Source organism: Alosa pseudoharengus, unplaced genomic scaffold (genome assembly GCF_046254945.1).
Source record: "Alosa pseudoharengus isolate Yale_2024_CS ecotype anadromous, Long Island Sound unplaced genomic scaffold, YU_APseudo_1.1 YU_APseudo_1.1_scf_12, whole genome shotgun sequence".
NCBI lineage: Eukaryota > Metazoa > Chordata > Actinopteri > Clupeiformes > Clupeidae > Alosa > Alosa pseudoharengus.
In genome coordinates this window covers 31,095,092-31,119,767 of record NW_027468587.1, presented here as the reverse complement: position 1 = coordinate 31,119,767, position 24,676 = coordinate 31,095,092, and the positions used below count along the sequence as shown (strand labels likewise).

Here is a 24,676-nt window from a genome sequence, read left to right as displayed (position 1 = left end):
AAACGCAGCAAATTTGAAGTAGCTGATCTGCACACATTTTATACGCATATGACGTGACAATTCTGTATAGCCTTTTGCTTTGGTTGCCATGATAGACTCAACTGCTGTAGCCTATTGACGAATAATGTTTCGTCAACCAACTAAAGTCATATTTTAGCTGCCAACAAACTTTTTTACGTTAGGCCTATAGCCTACTACAGCACATGTTCTAATTGTCTCTAACCCAAAAGAGCCTTAGGCCATTATTATTAAAAAAAATGAAAATTATGGGAGATACGGTGTTAAAAAAAACTTCCAGGGAAATGTTTAGAGCGTGTGTGTGTGTGTGTGTGTGTGGGGGGGGGGGGGTGTATTTCAAGTAGGCCTACGTGGTTTAGTGTAAGAGTAAGGGTAAGCCTCCTAATAGAAGAGCTGTATGGCTTCATTCTCCTCACAAAACAATGTCATAGGGCTCTTGTTGTAAAAGGTTTCCCACTTACTCGGATTTAACTTACCCAGGTTTGTCACTAAACCACGTACTTGGAATAACCCCCCCGACCTGAAGACTGAGACTGAAAATACCTCAGTTTGGTCCTATAGGCTAGTTAAACCAAACAGGTAAGGAGGACTAACTATCACAAAGACGACATAACTTATGTAGCCTACATATTTATCCGAGACTTTAAATCGCGACAACGTCTTAAATGCACGTTTGTTAATTAGTAAGCCAATGTTGTCATAAAATGGCTACTAGCAATTTAGGTGCGCTGTATTTAACTTTCTTTTTTCTACACCAGGTGGCGATGACACCCCTCCCACTCAGTTCACTTAGTCCATTGATGATTGTTGGCCCTAGGGGCGCGTCTAGATTTCTAGGCTATGTTGGCCCCAGCCTGCTAAAAAAAAGGCCAGGTCGAGGTTTTGACTATGGAGCAAACATATTGAGGATTGTGTCATGGTAGGCTACATAATAATCGTTTGCCAGGTGTATTGTCCATTTAATATCCTCCAACATACGCTTTAAGGGACAAAGCAGCAGTCATTCTAAAACCTTAACTGAGAATGCAATATAAAATGTAGCATATTGAAATAGCCTACTGTCGAAATACTGGGTCAAACAAATGTAGCCTATTGTAATAGCTGTTGAAAAATACTGGGTCAAAACGACATGATATATGTACAAATGATGATAATGGAGTCTAAACAAATAAGTTGTTAGCCTGAAATAACTTTGTGCCCATCGTTTCTCATTTAAAAACGGTCAGATATCAACTTGGGAAATAGGCCTAGGCCTACAGTCAGAGAGACAACAGCATTCACGATCATTTGAATTCTTATCATTGTTTATGCGTTGAAAGAACGTCTGTCCAGGACATCACTGTTCAGGACATCACAGAGAGGCTTAGGCTAGGCCTACTCTCAAAAGTCACATGAAGAAATTGTAATGAGTTAGTCATAAGCCTGTAGAAGGTTTGTGAGACTCAGATGGTCCAATTCAATGCTGACAGTGATTCTAGTTTTTCTTCCTAATATCTCATGACTTCCTTCGCATCACTTTGCCCCGAGGGATAAACTTAAATCCCTTTCATATCCAGAAATCCTCACTTCCCGTCCAGTTGCTGCAGTGCAAATGATTAGCCTAGTCGCCAAATAACAACCTCGAGCGCCATGTAGCTGTCAAAAAGTCAAAGGGTATGCGCACCATTATGGCCTATGGCCTACTGTCATTATTTTCACTACCCTAAACCCTTACTGTGATGCCGAATAAACATGAACCATTTCCATTTCACACTCAAATTAGGCTACATGTTAGAAGCATACGCGTTGGGCGGAATTGGCATGAGAAATGGATTTGAGTGTACTATAAAATCTTCCCTGTCAAATAGTTTGCCAGAGGTGCTCTGCCTCAATGCACCAAATGCGTTGAGCACGTAGTCTAGATGACAGGAACTGCGCCGTCAGAGCGAAGGGAGGGAGTGTGCAGCACACGGATACGTTCAGTTCACCAGTGTAATCACACGATAAGGCTTCACAGGCGACAGGGGGGAGGCAGAGATATGGAGGAGGAGAAACCCTGACTTCGGAGGCATCTGTGAACGAGACCGGATGGACATTGCGGTCGACCATTAGCAGGTATCATTTCACCCTTGAGGATACCGCAACGGTGTATGACCGATGCGAATTACGCTCGCCGAATCAAGCATCAGAGCGCATATGAAGACAACGTAGACTACATACACGGAGGCGTAAGTTGCCCTGATTTTCAATAATGGTGCCAACATTGAGTCGTATGTTTTATCTGTGGCCTATTAATTATGTCTCGGTTTGCCTTCGTCTGTAGGAGTTATTGTTACATGGTCTTAATCGGCGACAACCGTGAGTGTCCCTAAACTTTGTCATGTATAGGCTTTCTGTCCGCAAGTTGTGCATTCAGTTGGTCTAAAGAAAAGACATACAAAGTCTGTCGACTGATTTAAACGGACTATTGTGCTTGTTTCGGGTGTGACCTACCTACAGTCTCACCCTACTGTACGTTATAGACACTCATACGTAAATATTTGTGCTGGTCAGCTGAGGCCATCTTTGGCTATGAATAGAGCCTATTGATAGGAAGTGAATGATCCAACAGAACTGGAGGGGTAAACATGTTGGAAAAGCCGGATCATTTGGGGCCCTAGTTAAGATGCGGTTTTATTAAACATTTTGTTTGGTAAAAACCTAACTCCGTTTAATTATCTTGGCCATTGAGAATGTCATGTCAAAAAAGTCTGTTGAAGTAAGTCTGTTCATCGTATGCGCTGTCCTGCTTCATTTAATTAGGCTGTGTTACATTTGGTTTAGTTCCAGGCTGGCTCAGGGCTTTGGAAAGTCTATGAATATGTTTTGTATTACCGTAGGTTAATGTTGAACTCAGACCCACCTGACCTCCATTTCTGCAGCACAGAAAGTGTCGTGGGTTAGGGCACTTGTTTTCCTGCCGCTGGTGCCTATCTGCACAGTAATCAAAATACCTCTCAGAGAAAGGGGAAGGGGAAGGAGGAGTTGGAATTCAAATTAGAAGTTGTTGCTCAGCAAGGGGAAATGTAAATTATGTAAACAAATGAAGCAGCAAGCAGGGTGAGGTGACACTCTGTTGCAATTCCTGTGTTGACTTGGTTCAGAACTTCGGTACAAATGACTGATGGAAAGAGTTAGCCTAGGTTATTAATGTATACTGTATAACCATGACCCTCTTTTAATACACCACCCCCCTTTCTCTCTCACACAAGTGGAACTTGCTTGATCTAAACATACATAGGAATCCATATCAGCTTTGGATGACATTACCACTTCAGGAACAGAGTACCAGGGATATGAAACATGTAGATTTTCTATTATGGAATATAAACACAAGCATATTCATCTCTTTTTTTTCTCTCTCTCTTTCTCTCTCTCTCTTTCTAGCCATCTCCACCATGCTTTCCCGCAACCTGCGTACGGCTGCTGTGGACTTGCCTGGGGTGGGATCCAGGGATGTGCCTCTCATCGGCTACCGGCCCCTGCAGCCCGACACAGACCGTCCCTGCGATGGCTCAGGCAAAACACCAGGCACAAAGCAAACTGACACTACACAGGTTAGGCCCAGTTTTTATATGTGTCGGTGAAACCCTCCTCTTAAGCCTGTGAGAGGAGACCAGAAAGCAATCAGTGTCTTTCTGCAGTAGTGCACCAGCATCAGGTGGGGTCTTCAACAGCTGTTTAAGGAACGTGTAAAGTGAGGTTAGCGAAATGGTGCTATAGGGTGCAATGTGTTATATGCCCACACAAAACTATAATTTGTCTTTTCTATATTTCTGCACTTAATTTTCCAAAAGTAAAATAAGACTTAATGACTTAATTTTGCATAATCCAGACTTACATTTTGACTTAACAACTGAGTACTATATAATAAATAACTTATTAACGTGTGAAAACTACACTGAGACGTTTTATCTATGTACTGTTATTTTTTGTTTCTCTGCATATTACAGTATATGGTATATGCTACGGACGTGTTTTTTACAAACAATAAACAGTATTAGTATAGAGCATGTAGCAATTGTTTTAATCAATATTTTTTTAATAAAAAATAGTGCTATCAGTTTAAGCCGTCATTGGGCGTCAGGGTAGATTCAAAACCGAAAGAGCAGTGTGAAGAAACCCGCTGACTCAGCCATTGTTATTTGTTTTATAAACTCATCCTGCGGAGCGTATTTACAGTCGGAATATTTACAGGACGTTATCTTTGGCAAGAGTGAAAGAGAAATAGAGACCGAAAGAGAGAGAGAGAGAGAGAGAGACCACAAGAGAGACCACAGTTTCTTTGAATGCGTGGACTGGCTGACTGGCAACTTTTCACCACAAGTGGCCCTGTTAATCCTTATTGGGTGCGAAGCCATAAAGTTCTTATCAGCCTGCACTGAGAACGCGATACCCAGTGCACCCACACTAGATATACACATGTACATGTTGTGAATAAACACAAGAAACACTCACACACGTGACACAGGGGAACTCTTAGGATGACTAACCCCCCCCTGCACGCACCGTAAGCAAAGTGTTCTGCAACTCGCTGTTGTGCTCTGCTTGCATGCTCATGTAGCACTCTGATTCGAGGTCCTAAATAAAGAAGTCACACTGACTGACTCAGGCGCATGGCCCTCGCTGTTGTAACTTCCCTCTGTGTAAGTACGAGTCACATGACTGCCTGACTAACTGCACTGGGCTTCACTTGTGAATTATGCACGGAGGGGGTGCCGGGTTTGTGCTGTGACACACACTCGGGCTTTTGTTTCACCACCCCAAGCTCTGGTGTCACTAACCCCCCCACCCCCCACACACACACACACACACACACACAGTGGAGCTGGGTCAGTAGTCTCATCCATTGAGGGATGTGCTAGCATGGGGGGGTCTGTATGCATCCATGTGTCTGTCTGGCTAGAATGCTGATCTGTGTCAAGTCTGCCCAGTGCACACCGCCAACTAGGCCTGGGGAGATATGGGTCGACACATGACCCTATTTTCCACCACCAGTGTCGATCATTGAGATGTGATGTGTGCGAGTAACACACATACACACACACCCACACACACGCACACACACACACATGCACACACACACACACATACAAACACACACTCAGTCACATACAAACACGCATACACAACCACACACACACACACACACACACACACACACACACACACACACACACACACATACACACACACACACACACACACACATACAAACACACTCTTAGTCACACACACACACACAATCACCTTCACAGACACACACACACACACAACCACACACATACACATAATCCATACTGTTTCTAATCAGTCACATGGTTGTACTGCCTGAAACAGTGAGGGTCAGTTGACTGTAGGGCACCGCAGGCCAGTTTGCTCACAATGGGAATTTGAAATGGAAGAAGGGAAGGAGAAGGATTGCATGTCCGTGATGGATGAATGCATGAGAGGGATAGAACCAGAGAGGATGGAAGGAAGAGGTGGAACCCCAGAGGAGAGAGAACAGTGTGAGAGAAAGAGCCACAGACAATGGGTGTCTTTAAATAAACCAGTCTAAGAAGTATTTATGGGCCGCTTGCAAAAATAGGACATTTGCTCATAGTGCAAACAAACATGCAAGACGACAACAATAATACGTCCATAAGAACTCTCAGCTTATATTGTTGCACTCAAATCCCTAAGGCTTGGTGGGCCTTGGAAAAGCTCACAAAGCCTTCTGCATTGAGTGGTGTGTGAGTAAACATGCAAAGGAGGCAAAGAGAGAGAGATTCAAAAGGGCTCTTTCCTGTTTTCTCCTCACAAGGCTGCCAGCATTTTAGGGATGTAGGCCACCATAGGGGAACCACGGTTATGAACGGGGGAGAGGGGGGCGAGGGAGTGGAGGGGGGGGGGAGAGTGGAAAAGCCAGCGGATGGAGGGGTAAGAGGGTGCTTGAGGTTGGCGCGGGTGGCAGCGTGACATGGTAACATGTCCTGTTTCCTGTGTTTGTCCACTCTCATTACGGACTTCCTGTGCGCAGAGAACAGAGCCCAGTGGTGGACAGAAAAGAAACAAACGAAGCAACGGACCAAACTGCAAGAGAGTCGCACATACAATCAGTCCTGAACCACCGTGACAGGATAGGCCTCAAGAGAAGGGCAGAACGTAGTCACACAGTAGCAGTGTGCTGCCTTCAATAGGAAGCATTTAATAGAGGATGTTTTTCCACAGTTTGGCTGTAGCACTTAATATTTTATGAGCTCTGTGAAAATAATTTACTTCAAAGTTCTTTAGTCTTGGAAAGGCAGGAGCAGGATTACCTGTCACTGTTCACACTTCATGGGAAAAAGGTCTCACTTGATTGGAACATGTGGACACATGCTGTGAAGCAAAGCAGGAGTAAAAATCCATGACAGACAGGCAAAATGGAAGATATGAAGCAGGAGGTTATGGCATTTTTATCCAAAATACCATAATTGCCGTTTTATAAGGGAACCCTGTCTCCATTTCAGAGAGATAGCTAAACTAGCTAGCAGCTTGTTTGAACTCTGGATGTGAAACTTAGTGTAAATACACATATCCATCTGGTGCCATTATCTTGAGCAAATATAATTTGTCCTTTTATTTATTTGTGAGCAAAGTTGAACAAGCTAAAAAAAACACAACGTAGTCTCTAAGAAAAGTCTGAGCAAGAGTGTGTAAAACTATCTGTTTTTGTGCTATAGTAATCAGTCAAACAGGTTTAGCAACACTGGTCAGTTTGATCCCATGGGAGGGAGGAACAGAAAGAGATAGAGAGAGAGAGGGAAAGAAAGAGAGCGAGAGAGAGAGATGGAAAGAATTGTCAATAGCCAATAGCTGCAGGCCATTGGGACTCGTGCTTGGGTGTGCCCTGGTGACTTGACACCAGTGGGGAGGGGCTAGTGAGAGCCTCAGGTGTGTTTGTATACTTCAAAAACACACACACACTCACTCATTCACTCAGTGAGCGAGCTTGGCCAAGCAGGAGACAAAAGAAAGAAGCGTAGGGAGCAGAACCGGGATTGAAGGCTCGCTGCAAACAAGAAAGTGAGAAGCTGTGAGACAAGGAACTTTTTGAAGTCAGATGACCAGAGCTGCGGAAGACGCTCACTCTGTTTGGATTCTGAGCGTTTCCAGGAAGCTCCGGCTTCTGTCTGGACTTGTAGGCTCTAAAAGGTAGCGTTCTCCTCACACACTCTGTCTTGTCATCTCACTTCTCTGCTCTCTTGAAAATGAGATTAGGAACAGACCTGAAGTGTTTCACAGCTAAGCAGCAGCCGCGGCACCTTCTGGGAATACAGGATGAGATGTTTCTCTATCAAATCTGCGTCAGCTGATTATGAGCATGACCAGTATGTCATCCATGTATTTTTGACTCTCAAAAGGGAGGTGTGTGTGTGGGGGGGCAGTGAAACAGGGCGTCCATGTGGGTATTAATCAGGACTTGTTGAGCTTAGCCAGTTGAGAGACAAGGTCAGTTTTGCTCAGCATTCATGAGTTCCGTTACAGCTATGGATTTCATGCATGAGTCAGTACGATGGTCTTTCTGTGCCCTACTTCATGAGCTGCACAATTTGCATGCTGTACCTGTCATTTACATCACCACTTGAAATAGATAAAAGAGGCCAGACCACAGAGATTACACCGCTAGGAGCATGCTTGTGTTACAGCACTTGTCAACATACTGACATTCTGCTGCCATATAATGGAATTTTCAGAAGCTGAATGCTCATAGTGTTGCAATGGGGTTAGCCGTTACAGGAAATGACACATGTTCATTGATTGGCTATGAGCAGCTACGACAAGGGATACGGTGATGTCATAAGCATTCTCATCCTCATGCATTTTTCATGACGGAAAGTCTCTGGATGCCTGTCACATAAGACATGTGTTATATATGTGCTCATTTAGGCACACTGGTGAATGTGCTTATTTGTCAAATGAACTCTACAGTGATGCAGTGAGTATATTGTAAAACTGAAGTGTTTATGTAAACTTTATTTTTGTTTATCATGTTCAGGGTCAGGAGCATGTAAGTGATGTATTGTCAGATATGATCTTTGATGATGTTGGTTTACTAGTAGTGTATGTTGGACCCCTGGTACAATATGTGGCAACAGCAGCAGCCCATTGTATATGGTTGTATCTCATGCCCTGTTGTACAATTCTAAAAAGGCTTGGTTGAGTGGTCTCTGTGGCAGTACATGGTGTACCGTGAAGGAGGGCTTTTATGGATCCAGGGTAAAGTATGTGGCACATTTGCAACTGCCACAAGCCTATTATATTGTCGTTGAATATAACATCATGCTATGTAATGTGAAATAGGTTTGATTGTTGATCAGCAAGTGTGGGAAATGCCCTACTTGTAGCAGAGGGAATTTAACACCTTTCCTGTAGATATTTGAAATGTAAAATAATATTAACTTTTACTCATAATCCCTATCCAGCGTCTTGTTACATGTGTCAAATGCAGAAGTGTTTTTTTTTATGATCAGTGTACCGTATTTCATAGGGTTGTATGTTTAAATTATGTCTCTTTTGGTAAAAACAAGGCCCTTGTTTTAATAACAATGCTATTACTACAAAATACAACAAAATAAAAAAAAATAGTGACATTCATTATGAACAGTGTGTATACATTAATGTCCATTAACTTTGATGCATACTATTCTTTCTAATTACTTGCAAACTTCTGTTTTGATAACACCTGGTTTCCCTCTTTGGTTCACCATTGCAAGCATTCATTGTCTGTTGTTCCACAGGTGGAGCCTTCACCCATGAAAACGACGTGGTACTGCCCGCTGGACCTGGTAGGCCACATTATGCAGAAATGAACCACCATACTTAGCCAATAAGAGTTTTTTTCATAAAGTAGCAGTATAGCCCAGGGCTACAAAGTAGGGGCATAATGTTCTGAAGTTGGTCTTGGCTAATAGATAATAATGAGTTAAATTCAAACTGCATGGCCATAATGAAGCTGCGATCATGTGTAGGCCTATTTACTCGTGAAACAAATAAACACAGTATAAGCAAAGGCATGTCCTCATTACTGAAGAATTATATTTTAAGTGTATATAAAGTTACACTCCTCTTATGGAGTAATTATGGGCTTTTTTATGAACTGAACGTCTATAAGATGCCTATGATTGTTTACAAATAGAGGGCAGTATTTGGTCTTTATGTGCTTTCTGAAAGTTAGAAGTATTTGATATGTATGAGTAGCTCTATTTGAGATTTTGTTTTGAAACTGGTAATCAAGAATCACACCTGCACTGGCGATACGACATTTTCTTCAGAAGCAAATTTCCTACTGCTAGGGCACCTCTGTGGCTTTGCTGATCAGTAATTTGACTGGAGCAACTAGCAACGTTGCATATGAGCATTGCCTGTGAGACTTCCTGTATCTCAGAGATCTCACTCTCTGGCATCCTTGTTTCCTGTTCCCTCCTGTCATTCCATTAGAGTGGGAGAAAACACTTGACGTTGGATATAGTGTGATGTTTCTGCTCGCAAAATGATATCAATACACTGAGTTTATTCACATAATCATTCTATTATTCTATTTTGTAAAATAGTTTACTCTCATTTCATAGTGTGCATTATCTGACATTATCTGATACTTGCCTATAGTACGATATATTGGTATTGCAGGGAAAATACATAACAATATCAAATTGTTAGATGACCTGTTATTTGTTGTTAATCGGATAGGATCAGGACCCTTTTAGTCAGCTGATGACTAACTGGGTAAGGTCTTACTGTTAACTGGTGCTGAATACTGCCGCCTGAGGGCATAGATATGAATAGTTCGACTGTGTTCCTTTAAAGTGTGTTTCCCTCCCCTGCCAGTCGATGGTGTCTGAAGAGGAGGAGGATGGCATCATGTACACGGTGGTGGTGAAGCAACAGCATGGCCCCCCCTCTGGTCCTCTGGTGAGACTGCACTCTTAAGAGCCAACAGCCTCAGCTGTAGATTTGCTGAGGTGCTGTTTGAATCTACAGGCTATGGACCTGAGGAGTTTTCTTCACGCTAGCATTTCCCAGTGTTTGCTCTTGCAGCCAGCAACACAATGTGGTTTCCATGGTTTATTGCATTGTAATTATCAGCTGGGAAAATCTTTTATCCTGCCTTATTAAAAGTGCATCTGATTGCTATCAGGGTAGTTGACCCTTGATTACCTAAATCAGGGCTGTTGTTCTGCAAGTACAAATGGCCACTGATGAGTAAAGTTGTGTCTGCAGAAGTGTGTGAGTGTCAAACACAATGAAACCCCTGGCCTGTAGCATGTGGTGCTGCAGGAGCCCAGGAGCTAACTAAACAATATAAACAATCTTATAACAACATAAACAATGTTATAGCAACATAAACAATGTTATAACAACATAAACAATGTTATAACAACATAAACATTGTTGCAGCTCAGAGAGGGACCAACAGGTCTGATACCCCGCTGCCCTTTGCAGTCCCCCAGATCCCGCTCGCGGTGCGTGAAGGCCGGCACGGAAGAGAAGCTCGTCCTCCACCTCCTGCACGCCTACGCCGTGGGCGACTCGTCCTTCATCTCCATCTTCCTGTCCACGTACCGCTCCTTTACCACCACGGAGAGAGTGCTGGGCATCCTCGCTGACAGGTACTGTACACAGCACAAGAGTCCCACAGGGTCACCAGGACAGAAGTGCATTACAGAAGCAATATCAATTCATACTGTGGCAAAGGCTCTTAGTCCTTAGGATTTAAATGGCTGAAATGGCTGAATATGATTCATAGAGGAGCAGTAGCACTGAATGGAGTATGAAAGAGATGAGGATGGTCAGTTAAAAATACATTTGTCTAAAATGGATGTTTTTCAGACTTCCTTGACTTAATTCATGAGGGGCTTGTAGTTCTTGCCTTTAAGATTAAGCCTGGCATGAGCTGAAAGGACTGCTCTGTTGGAGCTATTGGGGCTAATCTACAGTAGATGGCTGTGAAAAGAATTGAAAGCCCTGGACTTTATACAATGAAACAGTGCTGCATCAGTGAATGTATTACTTTCCTTATAACTGTTGTAAGGAGTCCTAATGTTTCTATACTGATCAAACTCCTGATCATGTGAACTGTTGATTAATTACTCTACCACATGATGGTATGACCTCATGGTGGGCCCATTGTCACATATGGCTGCTATAACAACTTTTGATTATATCTATAACCTTTGCCTTTTTCACAGAAGAAACTAACTAGGAAGCAGGAAATGTAATTAATGTGAACATTGTCATGTCTTGATTAATTCACTCTTACTACAACAATGGTCTCAAGTCACATCAAAGTACTCTCAAATCAGCTGACCTCCAACCATGTGATCCCAAATCAATGTAACCAACCACAAACTAGGTAGACTATTTAAGTGAGGTTCACAGAGAATTCTAGGAGCCATTCTGTAGTCAGAATCTCCCGCACCACTAAGGTGTGTAGTCATCATCCTCTGAGCTGGTATGTTCATTCTCTGATTGCTTCATATGGCTTCCTAAATGAACCTTTAACCTGTTTTCGTAACTTTCACATTATTCATTAAGATGTACCTTCTATAATGTATTGGATGAATAGCTTGTATCTGACAAATAAATTGTTATGCTTTGACCCGCATAGTTTTCTAGAATTTCTTTAGATATCCCTCAAAGTTTAAGATGTGCCAGGGGGAACGGCTAGGATTAGTCCCTAGGGCCGTGGGGCTAAATCAGTGAAAGTAGGCATGCTACCAGGAGAACTGGCCATCGTATTGTACTGTGGTGGGTCACTGATTTTATTAGTAGTCTGGAATTAGACAGCTAACCTTAGCACACCCTGAACCCTCTGTAGCTTCGGTAAGATGTTCTGTCCAGATGAGTATAGTGGTCCAGGCCAGCACTATAGCCTCTGACCAACTTTCACACTAGGATCATTACTCAGTAAATGGTGCCTCCCGAATTAATCGGCCGAGGAGGGCCTTGCACACTATTCTTGGGGAAGTTGAGTCTAATTAAATAGCTAGAAGGCATTCATGTAACAGTATCGTGGGTAGGCCTACATCGGCCTACTATGGATAGTAATATTACTTTGACTGAAACTTCTCCATATCTAGCGGGGTCAGAATCATTAGGTTAACAGGGGTTCTATAATCAATTGTTATTTCCAACAGCGCGCGGAAGCTTCACGATTTCCTTCGACCACTCCCAGTTCCCTCATTGGTCCTGACGAGTGACGTCTTACACTGTCAATGTTTCTCCTTCACTTTCCCTCTGTATTCTCTGCCTTTGCTGGACTCTCAACATGTGTCATGTGTTTTGCTCTGATTCTAGATTAGAAAGCCCGCCGGGTGAGAGCACGAGGACGCAGACAAGACAGGCCTTCAACAAGTACGTCTGCAGGATGCTCCTCTCGTCAGCTGGAGTCATTTGATTAGGTTCAGAGAGGCACAGATCTAACATCTCCAACTGAGCCTGGCTGCTTCATTGCATGAGTAACTGTGGGAGAAGATCTGATAGTAGTCAAGAAACTATGAGTTAAAATTCATCAAGGCTGATCTGGCAAAGTAAAGGCAATCAAGGCAAAATCTGTCACAGTTCACCAGTGAAAGGCATGTCTAAACTAAGTGACCTTAAAAGGCATGCAAGAGATGCTGCTCTGAAAAGTTACAAATCATTTTCATGACACACATTTTACTGTCCAAAAGGTAATAGTTTATTTGGATTTGGAGTTAACACATGGTTTGTTGAAATTCAAACAGATAGTTTATTTATAATAGGAGTGTTTGTAGATAGTCTATAAGTGGCAAACCAAGTCAAGTTTCACCACTAGTGTAATGAGGTTACAAGACTTTAGCTTGGATTCAGAACCTTCACACCTGCATTGCCCTCCCTCGGCCTCCTCTGGTAGTAGTATTTATTGATGTAGTATTTATTGTTTCTCACAGTCTCCTCTGGTAGTAGTATTTATTGATGTAGTATTAAGTATTAATTAAGGTCTACTCTTGTATTGTAATCTGAATATTGTGCCCCATTTTGTAAGTTGTTTTGTATGAAACTGTTTGCTAAAAGAATGGATGTGTGTGTGTGTGTGTGTTGGGCAGGGCTGTGTGTAGCGTCTTCAGCACGTGGCTGAGCGAGTACCCGGAGGACTTCCGCTCCATGGGGGACGCTGCGTCCCTGCTGCGCGTGGCTCCCCTGCTGCCCAGAGACCCGGCGGGGGCCGAGCTGAGGGCGCGCGTGCTGGGGGTGGCCGAGGAGCTGAGCGAGCGGGAGTTGCTCTCCGACCCGCCCAGAGGTGAGAGGAGAGCCAGAGTCCCTCAGCATTGCCGTGGTTTCCCTCTCGCCGTCCACTTCCTGCTGCCTACCTCTTTGGTCCCTCAGACATTCCCACGGATCTGGATTTGTTTTATCTGCTTTCGCTTGCTCTGCCTCACTGTCCTCCCCTGTCTGTTTTGTCTCACTGTTTTTAATTACTCTGTCTCTTCTCATTTTCCCATAGTATTTTTAATTGGCAAAACTCTTTGGTCATTTTTACATTCTTATTTGATTTCAGTGTCTACATGGCATTGCCATCTTTGTGTCGGTTCGGCTGGTTTCTTCCCTCTCCTTTTTTTCGAGCTGTTCAGTCTCTGTTCCATCTCCCCGTTGTTCATGTCTGACTTTGGACTGTGTAAAACGGGGCTTTTATGCAATGGGACAACAACTGTGTACTGTAGTCTTGTGTGGCTGATGTAACATGTGCTAATGTGCTCTAATACCTAGTAGAAAGGCTATTTAGAAAAGAAATGGTTGTGTGTGTTGATCTTTGTAGATTATGTAGAAGTGTTTGTACAGTAGTAGTGTTTTGGTTGCACTGTTTATAAATGTATGTGTGCTGCTGTTGCAACCTGAACCTACCGGCTATTTTCTTTTCCAGACCGGGGTCTGTCGGTGAGTTCCACAGGCGACAGGACACAGTTTGATGCCTCCCACATCCTGGGCTTCCCCGCCAATGTGATCGCTGAACAGCTCACCAAGATCGAGACGGTGAGTCTAAGACAGACATCAGCAGTGGATGCATCACATTTATTTACTCATGGGCTCAAATATAGTCAGTCGTTTTTTTCAGTGTCACATTTTCTTCATTGTCTTTGAGTAATACTGCCTGTGTCATTGTTAATGTAGAGTAACTCTACAGTAACATTAATCAGTTAAAGCACAAGATCCTTAAATACAGTACAGGTATACTCATTGTTGTCTTTTTCAAGACAGCCATGTTTGCAGTATATGCTGAGGGTGTTGTTTTCACTAAATAGAATCATCAGTGTAGAATCATCAACATCAATGCACCAAACGTTGTTTTGGAAACTTCATAACGATGTGTGAACAGATCAGTGTGATATTGTTCCTTCTGTTTGTAGTAAAACTGTATCTCCAAGGCAGTGCCACATGCCGCTGTGTAAGACCCTGAAAAAGGGGATCACAGAGAAAATAGATAGAAAAGTCTCACCTTTTATCTCTGTGGGTGTCTGTCTGTCTGTCTGTCTGTCTGTCTGTCTGTCTGTCTGTCCCTCCTCCTGTCATCGGAGCTATTTCTGCAGCTGAGAACCAGGAATATAAACTGTGTTAGTGTTTGGTTGCCTAGGTCATTTACATAGGTTGGCAGTCCATGGACTTTGCATTTGGGGTGGGGAAGAGGGGGGTATATAAAACAAAGGCCACACAGTTGGCAAAATAGTGCTCCATATCAGCTGTTATAGGAAGCATGTTTATTTCTAGAAAAGACAATGTTTCCTTTACCCTGTAAAACTCATAATAGAATGCTGGACTGCTGTAATCTATTTTAAATTATAATTTAATTATTCAGAAAATCTGATTCCCAATTCAAATGAAATAAAGTATATGGAATCTGTCTGACCCTCCTCCCATCACAGGAGCTGTTTCTGCAGCTGGTGCCCTACCACTGTCTGGGCTCGTTGTGGTCCCAGCGGGACAAGAAGGGTCGCGAGGGCCAGTGCTGGTCAGTGCGGGAGACGGTACGGCAGTTCAACCGGCTGGCCAACGCCGTCAGCGCCTCCTGCCTGTGGCGGACGGACCTGCGCAGCCAGCAGCGGGCCCGGCTGGTGGAGAAGTGGATCAGCGTGGCTGAGGTCAGTGCAGGTCCACAGCGGGTCTGGCCCTGCTCTGCTGCTTGTAGAGTTGAGGCGGAGCACCAGCTGCAGGAGTTGTGCTCTTTTCACACATCACTTGTAGTTATCTCTTATTGGCTCTTGGACATTTACCAAAGCATTGTTTATCCAAAACAACTTATCTACTTCTCCATTTCGTAAAAGGACCCTCGGGCCCTATCCCTAACTGTCTTGGCTTTTAGTAAACATCTGCATTTTGTCTAAGGCTTAGTTTAATTTGAACTTTTTGTTTTTGCAAATCAAATTTGTTTATTTTATAATAGTGCAGAAAATGACTAAATTGTATTTCACTTGGCCCCTTTCTTAGCCATGTTCTGTTTGCCATCTGAGAGCGGTGTAATTGAGGTCATTCTTTCCACATTATTCAGAACGAGGCTGTGCATGTACAAAGCTCAGGTGTTTCCTGTGTCTCTTCCGTAGGCCTGTCGTGCCAGAAAGAACTTCTCCTCCCTCTATGCCATTGTGTCGGCGCTCCAAAGTAACCCCTTGCACAGACTAAGAAGGACTTGGCAGGAAACTGACAGGTGTGTGATGGGAAGAGATTTCTCTCAATTCTTTCGGCTCATGTTGAATTTTGTAACGCTCTGTGCCTCTGCAGTGAATTGTTAATGTTTGCAGCTTATAAAAGAACGTGCATTGAATTGTATAACAAATTTGAAATGATCAAAATGTTGTAAGGACAGTAAAAAGTGCTGTCTTTTTTGATGGAGTGTAATGAATCATTTGTGAGAAAGGGGAGCTGCAGCCAAAACTACTGTTGCTTTGTTTTGACAACGGCAGGGAGGCGGTAAAACGATACGAGGAACTGTCGTCCATATTCTCCGAGCAAAACAACTACTCACAAAGCCGCGAGCTCCTCAAGGAGGTGAGTCATGGATTAATCCGTTAGCGGCAGCTCTGCCGAAGCATCAGCCTCCGTCTCTAATGCACTACATGACACAACTTGAAAGGCAATTCTGCCTGCTTTGCTCTGTCTCTACAAGGGAGACACCCAACGTGACGGAACAAATATAAACAGAACTGCGGAACTTTGTGCGCCTTGTGTGTGTATTTACATCCTTACTGTGTAAATGAAGGGGTTTATGTGACTGAATTTGAATGCTGGGTTAGTACTAGAGAAATGGCTGATGCTTTGCATGTGTTATGCAGATTGTTCGCATCCTTTCAGTATTTGAAGAGTTTAGTTCAGATCATGTCTCTAACCACGAGGCTTTCTCTTCCTTTTCAGGAGGGCACTTCCAAATTCACAAACCTGGACTCTAAGGTAAGCTATTGGAAAAACACAAGGTTAAGACGTGTCTGCATTTGTTATCTGCATTCATTATAAGCCTCTAAGGTATATGACACATTGGTTCCTACCTCTCATTGCAACGAGCGGTGCTGAACTGTATGTTAATGGGTTCAAGTTTTTTGCCTGACTGAAACGTTCCTTGATCTCTGTCCTGGTCTTGCAGTCCAGTGCTCAGGGCACGGTGCCTTACCTGGGCATCTTCCTCACTGACCTCACCATGCTGGACACGGCTGTAAAGGACAAACTGGAGGTGAGCCCCCTCTGCCCCCTCTTGTGTGGCATCTGCCAAAAGCCTATCACAGAAAAGTCTGGCGCTCTGCCAGAAATCTAGGAATGGTTTTTTTTTTTTTTTTTTTTTTAAAGAACCAAAGATACAAATTATTATTAGGTTTTTTACATTTTTAGATTACACTTTTGTGTTTTAGTCACGCCTAGTTGTGGGTGTAATTTTTTCTAACAAGAACGACAATTTCAGACAAGACACAGACACAGACTAAAGTTAAATTCCTTGTGCTATTGGTAGGGCATTTCCCACAATGGGCGATCAACAACCAAGTCTATTCACATTACAAAGCATGATTCAACAGATTCAACAACAATGCACAACTAGCTTGTGGCAGGCACTCCTTCATTAGATTAGATTAGATTAGATCTAAATTAATTGTCATTGTGCAGAGTACAAGTACAAAGACAACGAAATGCAGTTTGTGTCTAACCAGAAGTGCAAAAAAGCAGAAAAGTACAATGTGATATAGAAATATAGTGCAGTGTAGACAGTAGTATACAGATGGTGGTTTAGAGTAATATATATAAGTATATATACTTTTTTGATCCCGTGAGGGAAATTTGGTCTCTGCATTTAACCCAATCGGTGAATTAGTGAAACACAAACAGCACACAGTGAGGTGAAACACACACTAATCCCAGCGCACTGAGCTGCCTGCTACAATGGCGGCGCTCTTGGAGCAGAGAGGGGTTAGCCTTGCCTTGCTCAAGGGCACTTCAGCCGCAGCCCACTGGTCGGGGCTCGAACCGGCAACCCTCCGGTTACAAGTCCAGAGTGCTAACCAGTGGGCCACGGCTGCCCAATATATACCGGTAAATTAAATATAAATATGTGCAGTCAGTGTATTAGCAGTTACTTTATAAGAGCAGAATAAATATGACTATGTAATATGAACAATTTATGAACAACATGTACAGATATGTGCAATGTACTGGCAGTACCATTATAACAGCATAATATAGATATTTGCAGTGTATTAACAGAATAATTATAAGAAAAACGAAATAAATGGATATTCAGTATGAACTATATAGACAGATATGTACAGTATGTACAGCTATGTACAGTGTGGTAACAGTACGGAGAGACCTGTAACGCCTCCCGGAGGGGAGTGGGGTGAACAGTCTGTGGTTGAGGTGAGAACAGTCTTTGATGATGCTGCGCGCCTTACATACAAATAAATACCGATATGTATACTTATATACACACACAATAGAATTTCATCACAAATCAACACAGTCAATTCCATCACACACAAATAAGAGGAGGTTCCTCCGCGGAGTGCATGCATCCATTCAATGGACCAAGAGCAGAGGCAGACGAAGAGGGAGTAGAGGTCGTACAAGGTCACCTGGATGGCCTCGATGGAGGGGAGTGAGGAACCACTGATGCGTTCATGGGACAACATGTGCCAAACCCTGATCTTCCGCATACAATATGTAATCAACATTTATAGTCAATGTTTATGTGTCAAACAACATGTCCCACCTGGCTGATGGGAAACGCTACCAGCAAAAGTGTACTTAGTTTTGAGTTGTTTCTCACTCTTTTTTATCCATTGTAGAGTCATTTTGAAGTTTTGAGGTTGACATTTGGTGTGAAAGGTCTTTGCAATGACAAGCGCTTGTTTTGCAGAATGGCTACATCAACTTTGACAAGAAAAGGCGGGTGAGTTCATCTTCCGTGACACAGACTTTTTACATTGTCTTCAGCACCTCCCCTCTCGACACGGAGAATTAAGTATGTCACCCTTAATGGCCTAAAGTGGCGGAGCATTATTAGTGCATGCTGCATGTTTCCTGTGGGTAGTGTGGGAGGTACCTATTGCTTTGTAATAGTGGGAAATGTTTAAGACCCAGTACATTAGCCAAATGTGTAGCATAGATATTCCTTTTTTTAATTTATAGTTTATTAATGTTTAGAATCAGATACATTTTGATGAGTTTTCAAATACTGTGTATATAAAATATGATACACACATTTTCAAGTGTTACAAGAGAAAGAAAAAAAGAAAGAAAAAAAACTTGATACAGACAGAGAGTAATCTTTTCCACATAGCATATTCAGTAAAGTAAAGAAACACAATCCGGCCTATTAGGTGTGGCATAGTTAAACCATCTTTCAGCATAGATATTCCATGCACACTGGTACTCAATTTAGTGACAGTGCCATGGTATCAATAAGTCATGTGTAGTTATCATCGCTGGTGAGGTTCCATCACTGAAAATTCCTCTTTGCCCCTCCTCTCAGGAGTTTGAGGTTCTTGCCCAGATTCGTCTGCTGCAGTCTTCCTGTAAGAGTAGCACCTTCACCTCAGATGAGGGCTTTCTGTACTGGTACCACAGTGTACCCTCGCTCAGCGAAGAGGAGAGGTGAGTGGGATCAGGGATCAAGGATATTATTCAACAGTTGGATCAAGGATCAAGGATCTTTGATAAGAAATAAGTTGTTGCAGGCAATTTCTCTTTCTTTCTCTCTGCCACTCTGTGTGTGTGTGTTTATGTGTGTGTGTGTTTGTGTGTGTGTGTGAGAGAGAGAGAGTGTGTTTCCGAATGATACACACATTATTGATGTATGTTTTTGAGAGATGCCTCATGTTTGATCTACATCATATTTCTCATGGTAGAGCCTGTTGATCAGAAAGTTTACACAATGTTGTCTTGGGTTACAGCTACAGATTATCCAATCAGATTGAAGCTCCCTGTGAGCCCAGCTCTGCCCGCAGTGTGAACCCTACTGTGATCATCACCCAGTGTCCCAAGTAAGCCACCGTACTCACAACTTTCACCCTCAGCCCTCACCTACCCACTTACGCGCACTCTCAAACTAACCGACAGTCCTTTCACAACATCCTTAGCACTCACTTCTACCCACAGCATTACCTCACAGCGCTCTCTATCTCTCTCTCTCTCACACACACACACACACACACACACACACACACACACACCACCCTTTTACAACCGTTACAACTCAGAGTTCACTTTAGATCGACATCCTCTTATTTTCCCAGTTCACTTCCTCATTTACAAACATTATTGTAAAGCCATTGGTTGTGGGTACAAAACATCCTCCTCTGTCTGTCGTCCTGTGAAGCCTGCCCCACATTGAGCCTCTATTTAACAGGACAGTGAGGAGATGGAGGAGAGGAGTGAGAGACGGAGATGGGGAGTGAGATTAGGAAATGGCCTCAGGCCAGACTTGAGCCTGGATCTCCGTGGGAACTGAGACCGTTTGTGGTGGGCTGCGCTACGGCTCCCGCATTCGGACCTTTTTTTTTACCCGTTACCTGTTTGCATCCCTTCTGTTACCATGTGCTGTTCCTAAAGGAAACAGCTGAGGGATGGGGCAAAACCCAAATGACTTTGTACTGTTTAAACCAGACCCATCTTTGTTTCTGCATACCACAGGAGTCATACCGACTTAAGTTTTGAGCTAATGAAAACTCAGGCGGCAATGAGCGTGAGATTCATGCAATGGACACTTATCTCACTCCTTCATGCCACACATAGCTTTTCACAACAGAACTTTTCACCTTCGTTTCCCCTGATGAATTTATGATTTGTTAGATTAAACTAACCAGGAGATCTAAAACAGCATTTCTCACTTATGGATTCTAGAGAAACCTGCATATCCTGTATCAGTAGACATGCATATTGTAATCAGCTGCAATATCTCAAGGGGAACTTGGGTTCAAGAGTAACTGGGAACTTCCTAGAACTGCTGTACTTTGACTCATCAGACTTAAATGTCATTACATCCACTGTGTGAAGCGTTTCCCAATGGATTGACTTAAGTGCCGTTCGTAATATATAATCAATAGGCTTTTCTCTGCTTCCTTCACCCTCTCTAAGAGCACTTGGACCACTTAATGTAGTACATTACTGACTTTGACCCTCTCTCTCTCTCTCTATCTCTCCATCTCCCTACATTCTCTCTCTCTCTCTCCCTCTCTCTTTCTATCTCTCCATCTCCCTACATTCTCTCTCTCTCTCTCTCCCTCTCTCTTTCTCTGTGTAGCTCCAACTCTGCGGTGTGCCGTACCTCACTGGAGGCGGACGGATTATTTGACTTCCCTTCACCAGTCAACCAACTCTTGTCCAAGTTGGCAAAGGTATGTGCTTGAAGATTAGACATTACATCGGGACACAACACTGTGTATAAACAAATAAACTTGAAAGTAATGGGGGGGGGGGGGGGGGATGGCTGTGGCAGAACTGGTTACAGCGCCAGTACCACATTTGGGTTTGAGTCCGGCCCGGGTCATTTCCCGGTCATACCCCATCTGTCTCTCCCGCCCGCTTCCTGTCACTCTCTAGTGTCCCATCTGATTAAAGGCACAGAAAGACTCCCAAAAAACATATTCAAAAAGAAAGTACCGGTAATGTAATATGCAGTATTTTTATTGCTGGATATTCTCACCCAGCTATCAAGTTCAAGTTCAAGTTGTTCAAGTAGTTTATTGTCATGTACTCATAAAAGAAATTATAAGTAATGAAATTCTTGTGCTCAACTGGTGTGTGTGTGTGTGTGGGGGGGGGGGGGGGGGGGGGGGTTGAAATGGTGTGTGTATGGGGGGGTGTATGTGTGGGGAGGAGGAATAGGGTGTAGGTATAGGGTGTGTGTTTGGGGGGTATGGTGTAATGGTGTGTGAGTGTGTCTGTGTGTGTGTGTTTGGGGAGTATGGTGTAATGGTGTGTGAGTGTGTCTGTGTGTGTGTGTTTGGGGGGTATGGTGTAATGGTGTGTGAGTGTGTCTGTGTGTGTGTGTTTGGGGGGTATGGTGTAATGGTGTGTGAGTGTGTCTGTGTGTGTGTGTTTGGGGGGTATGGTGTAATGGTGTGTGAGTGTGTCTGTGTGTGTGTGTTTGGGGGGTATGGTGTAATGGTGTGTGAGTGTGTCTGTGTGTGTGTTTGGAGGGTATGGTGTAATGGTGTGTGAGTGTGTCTGTGTGTGTGTGTTTGGGGGGTATGGTGTAATGGTGTGTGAGTGTGTCTGTGTGTGTGTGTTTGGGGGGTATGGTGTAATGGTGTGTGAGTGTGTCTGTGTGTGTGTGTGTGGGGGGGGGGGGGGGGGGGTGTAAGCCTCACATTTACTCTATATTAACTTTTAGAACTCTACTTAAATTTGCTGTAGAGTTACACAAACACTGGACAGACTGGTTGCTTGACTTGAGATAAAAACAGAACAGTAATTTTTTGTGAATGTATATAAAAATGTATATAAGAGCAGTTATGTTATATATAAGTTTATGTTATATATATATGTATATATATATATATATATATATAATTATATATATATATATGGTTTATGTTAATAAACTGTAGAAGAGCTTTTTGTGTTAATGTTTATGTCTGTATTTCCTCAGCACATGAAATCCCCATCTGTCTCCTGCCTGGATGTTGACTCCTCCCCTCCTGTACCAGCTGACCACACCCCCATTGCACTGACGCCATCCACACCTGTCAAATCACACCGCCGGTCCGTCTCTTGCGGCAACAATCCCACCAGTAACAACCAAGGGTCGGGGCCCGACATGCGAATCGTCCGGATACGCATGGATCTGCAAGATGGAAATTTGTACCGAAGCATTCTGGTACTGTAGTAGTCGTTCTTAATGACATTTTTGAATTGGATGTCAGTAAACAACATCATCTGTCTCTTTTTGTGTGTGTGTGTGTGAGCTGAGAAGCACAGATGCTGCACACCGTAGCTAATGAAAACTCCTAGCTTGCTGTCATGCACCGCAGGCTTCTCAGTTTTAATATTTCTTCGCTCCTCGTTCTTTTTCCCTCTCCCACTCTCATTCGTTTGTTCTGCACTCCCCCAGGTTACGAGTAATGACAAAACTCCCTCGATAATCCGCTCAGCATTAGAGAAGCATAACCAAGACCCCACTGAAGCCTCCAAATACGAGCTCATCCAAATGCTGCCGGAGGGGAAAGGTAGTCGGAGTCTGCTCATGTTCTGTGTTTGCTTTGCATAATCATGCCCAAGTGTCTCTCACAGCTGTCTTGTCTTTTGAGTGCAATGGAACAGAGTGGGGTGCAATATTGTCATTTGTCTTTCCAGAGTTTACAACTCACTAGTAACAACAGTAACTTTGGCAGTAAGCGTCACTGCCAGAGTCAGAGATTTAATCCAGTGAAAATATGGATGTAGCGTGTGTACTTTGGTAAAAGTATTCAAACAGAGATCATAGCAGACATACATCCAGCATATGTACTATACACACAGCTTTATTTGTATACATACATGTGTTCAGTCACAGCATTAAAACAAGTGTCATCCAGACATAGTCCCTACTCACATAGTCATTCAACTTTGAGTCCTTTTGGTGTAGTGATTCACAGCAACTTCCTTATGTGTTCCAGAGCTGACCATTCCTGCCACAGGAAATGTCTTTTACGCCATGACCTCATCGAGTGTTGACTTCCTGCTGCGGCGACGCAAGGGAAGCCCGCCGGCCGGCTCCCCATCCACCTCCACGGAGACCAGCGCCACCTTCCCGCGGGTCAAAAACAAAGCTCATCGGCTGGTCCGCACACTCTTCTGATGCTCCACGTGGTGCCCACATCCAAGTATTCACAAGTGGCCTACCAGGACGGGGTGTGCTCCAGGTCCAGGTCCACAGAGTGATCCAGTTCTTCCTCAGCACAACTGTCGAGCCTAGAGGTGAAGCTAATCAGCTGGCCTTGTGTATGAATGAATGAAGCAAAGCCCTGGACTTTCCCTCTGGACACTGACCCATTGAAACTCTGCCAAGTACCAAGAGCCCAAGTACTGACTTAATGAGGAAGTCAACATAGGAGATGTATAAGTAGGAGTGAGACATATTTTTGAGGACCAGCTCAGTATATATAGTATATATATATATACATATTTTATTTTAATGAAACACATTTCATATGCCTTGTTTGTTTTACTAGGGACAGTTGCAATGGCCCTAATCGAGAGCTTTTCATTAAGATGGGTGAGAAGTGCAAGAGGTTCTTAGTGAAACTGTCTTGTGTCCAGAGAGCCACCTGTTTGCCTTCAGAATCAGTCAGAGATGGTCTTCTACTTTCTGCAGTAGCACAGCACAGGTGAACTAACTGCAACATTACACTAAGCTAATGGTGAGCACTCACTGATGGTACGGCGGACTCCTCCAGTGACATTACCTAACCGCACTGTTCCATACGCGACTGAATGCCTGACCATCCATGTTACCAAACCAATGTCTAAAATATGCATTATGTTTCAACTATCGTGAAGTACATTACATTTCCGCAAAGTACTTGAAGCACTGCCGGCAAAGCTTTGACAAAATATTCATCGGCACAGTTTTTTTATTTTAAAAAAATATGCAAATATTGGTTTATGTAAAAAATACACTTGAGAGCAACACAAGCTGGTATGTATATAATGCCTTATTTGGGGTGTAGTTGAAACTGTTGAGGAACAGTTGTCGTTGGTTTGCTGTTGGGCTCTGGTGACACCTGGCTGCCTTTTACTGTGGCGCTGTTGACGTCTCTCTCCCGAGACTGAGGCTTTAAGAAGGGCTAGGAAGAGGAGACATTCCTGTTTCTTTGTGTGTGTGTGTGTGTGTATGTTCTGTTTGTCCCCTGTTGTTGCCTGTAGTCTGTTGTGGTTAAGTGCCTTGTGTTCTCAGGTGCCCTTGCCTTCATGCATGCTTTGAACTGCACATGGTCAGAGTTCAAAGGTCAAGAGTAATTTCTGTACAGTATAATGTGTCTGACCAATGATTATGCACTACAGTACGTACTACCTGGTCTTGATGTACAATAAAGTTATGTTTTGATACCATATTAGTGTGTCTTTTACTGAATGATTAAATGCTAACTGCAGAGTGATTACTAGCTGTGAAGAATCTAAGTGGGGATATCGGCACTCATGGAAT

At 43.4% G+C, this 24,676-nt stretch overlaps 1 protein-coding gene across 4 annotated transcripts; it reads left to right on the top strand.

Moving 5' to 3' along the window:
* The first annotated feature begins 1,964 nt into the window (after positions 1-1,964).
* On the top strand, positions 1,965-24,584 carry rgl2 (ral guanine nucleotide dissociation stimulator-like 2). 4 transcript variants are annotated; one of them, XM_076280820.1, is made up of 20 exons: positions 1,965-2,112; positions 3,424-3,593; positions 8,802-8,849; positions 9,889-9,972; positions 10,459-10,670; positions 12,358-12,414; positions 13,128-13,321; positions 13,943-14,052; positions 14,940-15,155; positions 15,615-15,718; positions 15,975-16,059; positions 16,423-16,458; positions 16,649-16,735; positions 18,407-18,439; positions 19,022-19,143; positions 19,443-19,532; positions 20,792-20,885; positions 22,142-22,369; positions 22,604-22,718; positions 23,148-24,584. In XM_076280820.1, the coding sequence occupies exons 2-20, from the start codon at positions 3,435-3,437 to the stop codon at positions 23,327-23,329; spliced, it is 2,256 nt and encodes a 751-aa protein (XP_076136935.1). In that variant the 5' UTR covers positions 1,965-2,112; positions 3,424-3,434; the 3' UTR covers positions 23,330-24,584. The 4 variants fall into 4 exon arrangements, with proteins under 4 accessions (XP_076136935.1, XP_076136936.1, XP_076136934.1 ...); XM_076280821.1 differs by having other exon boundaries at positions 1,965-2,225; positions 10,504-10,670; XM_076280819.1 differs by having other exon boundaries at positions 1,965-2,225.
* The last annotated feature ends 92 nt before the right edge of the window (positions 24,585-24,676 follow it).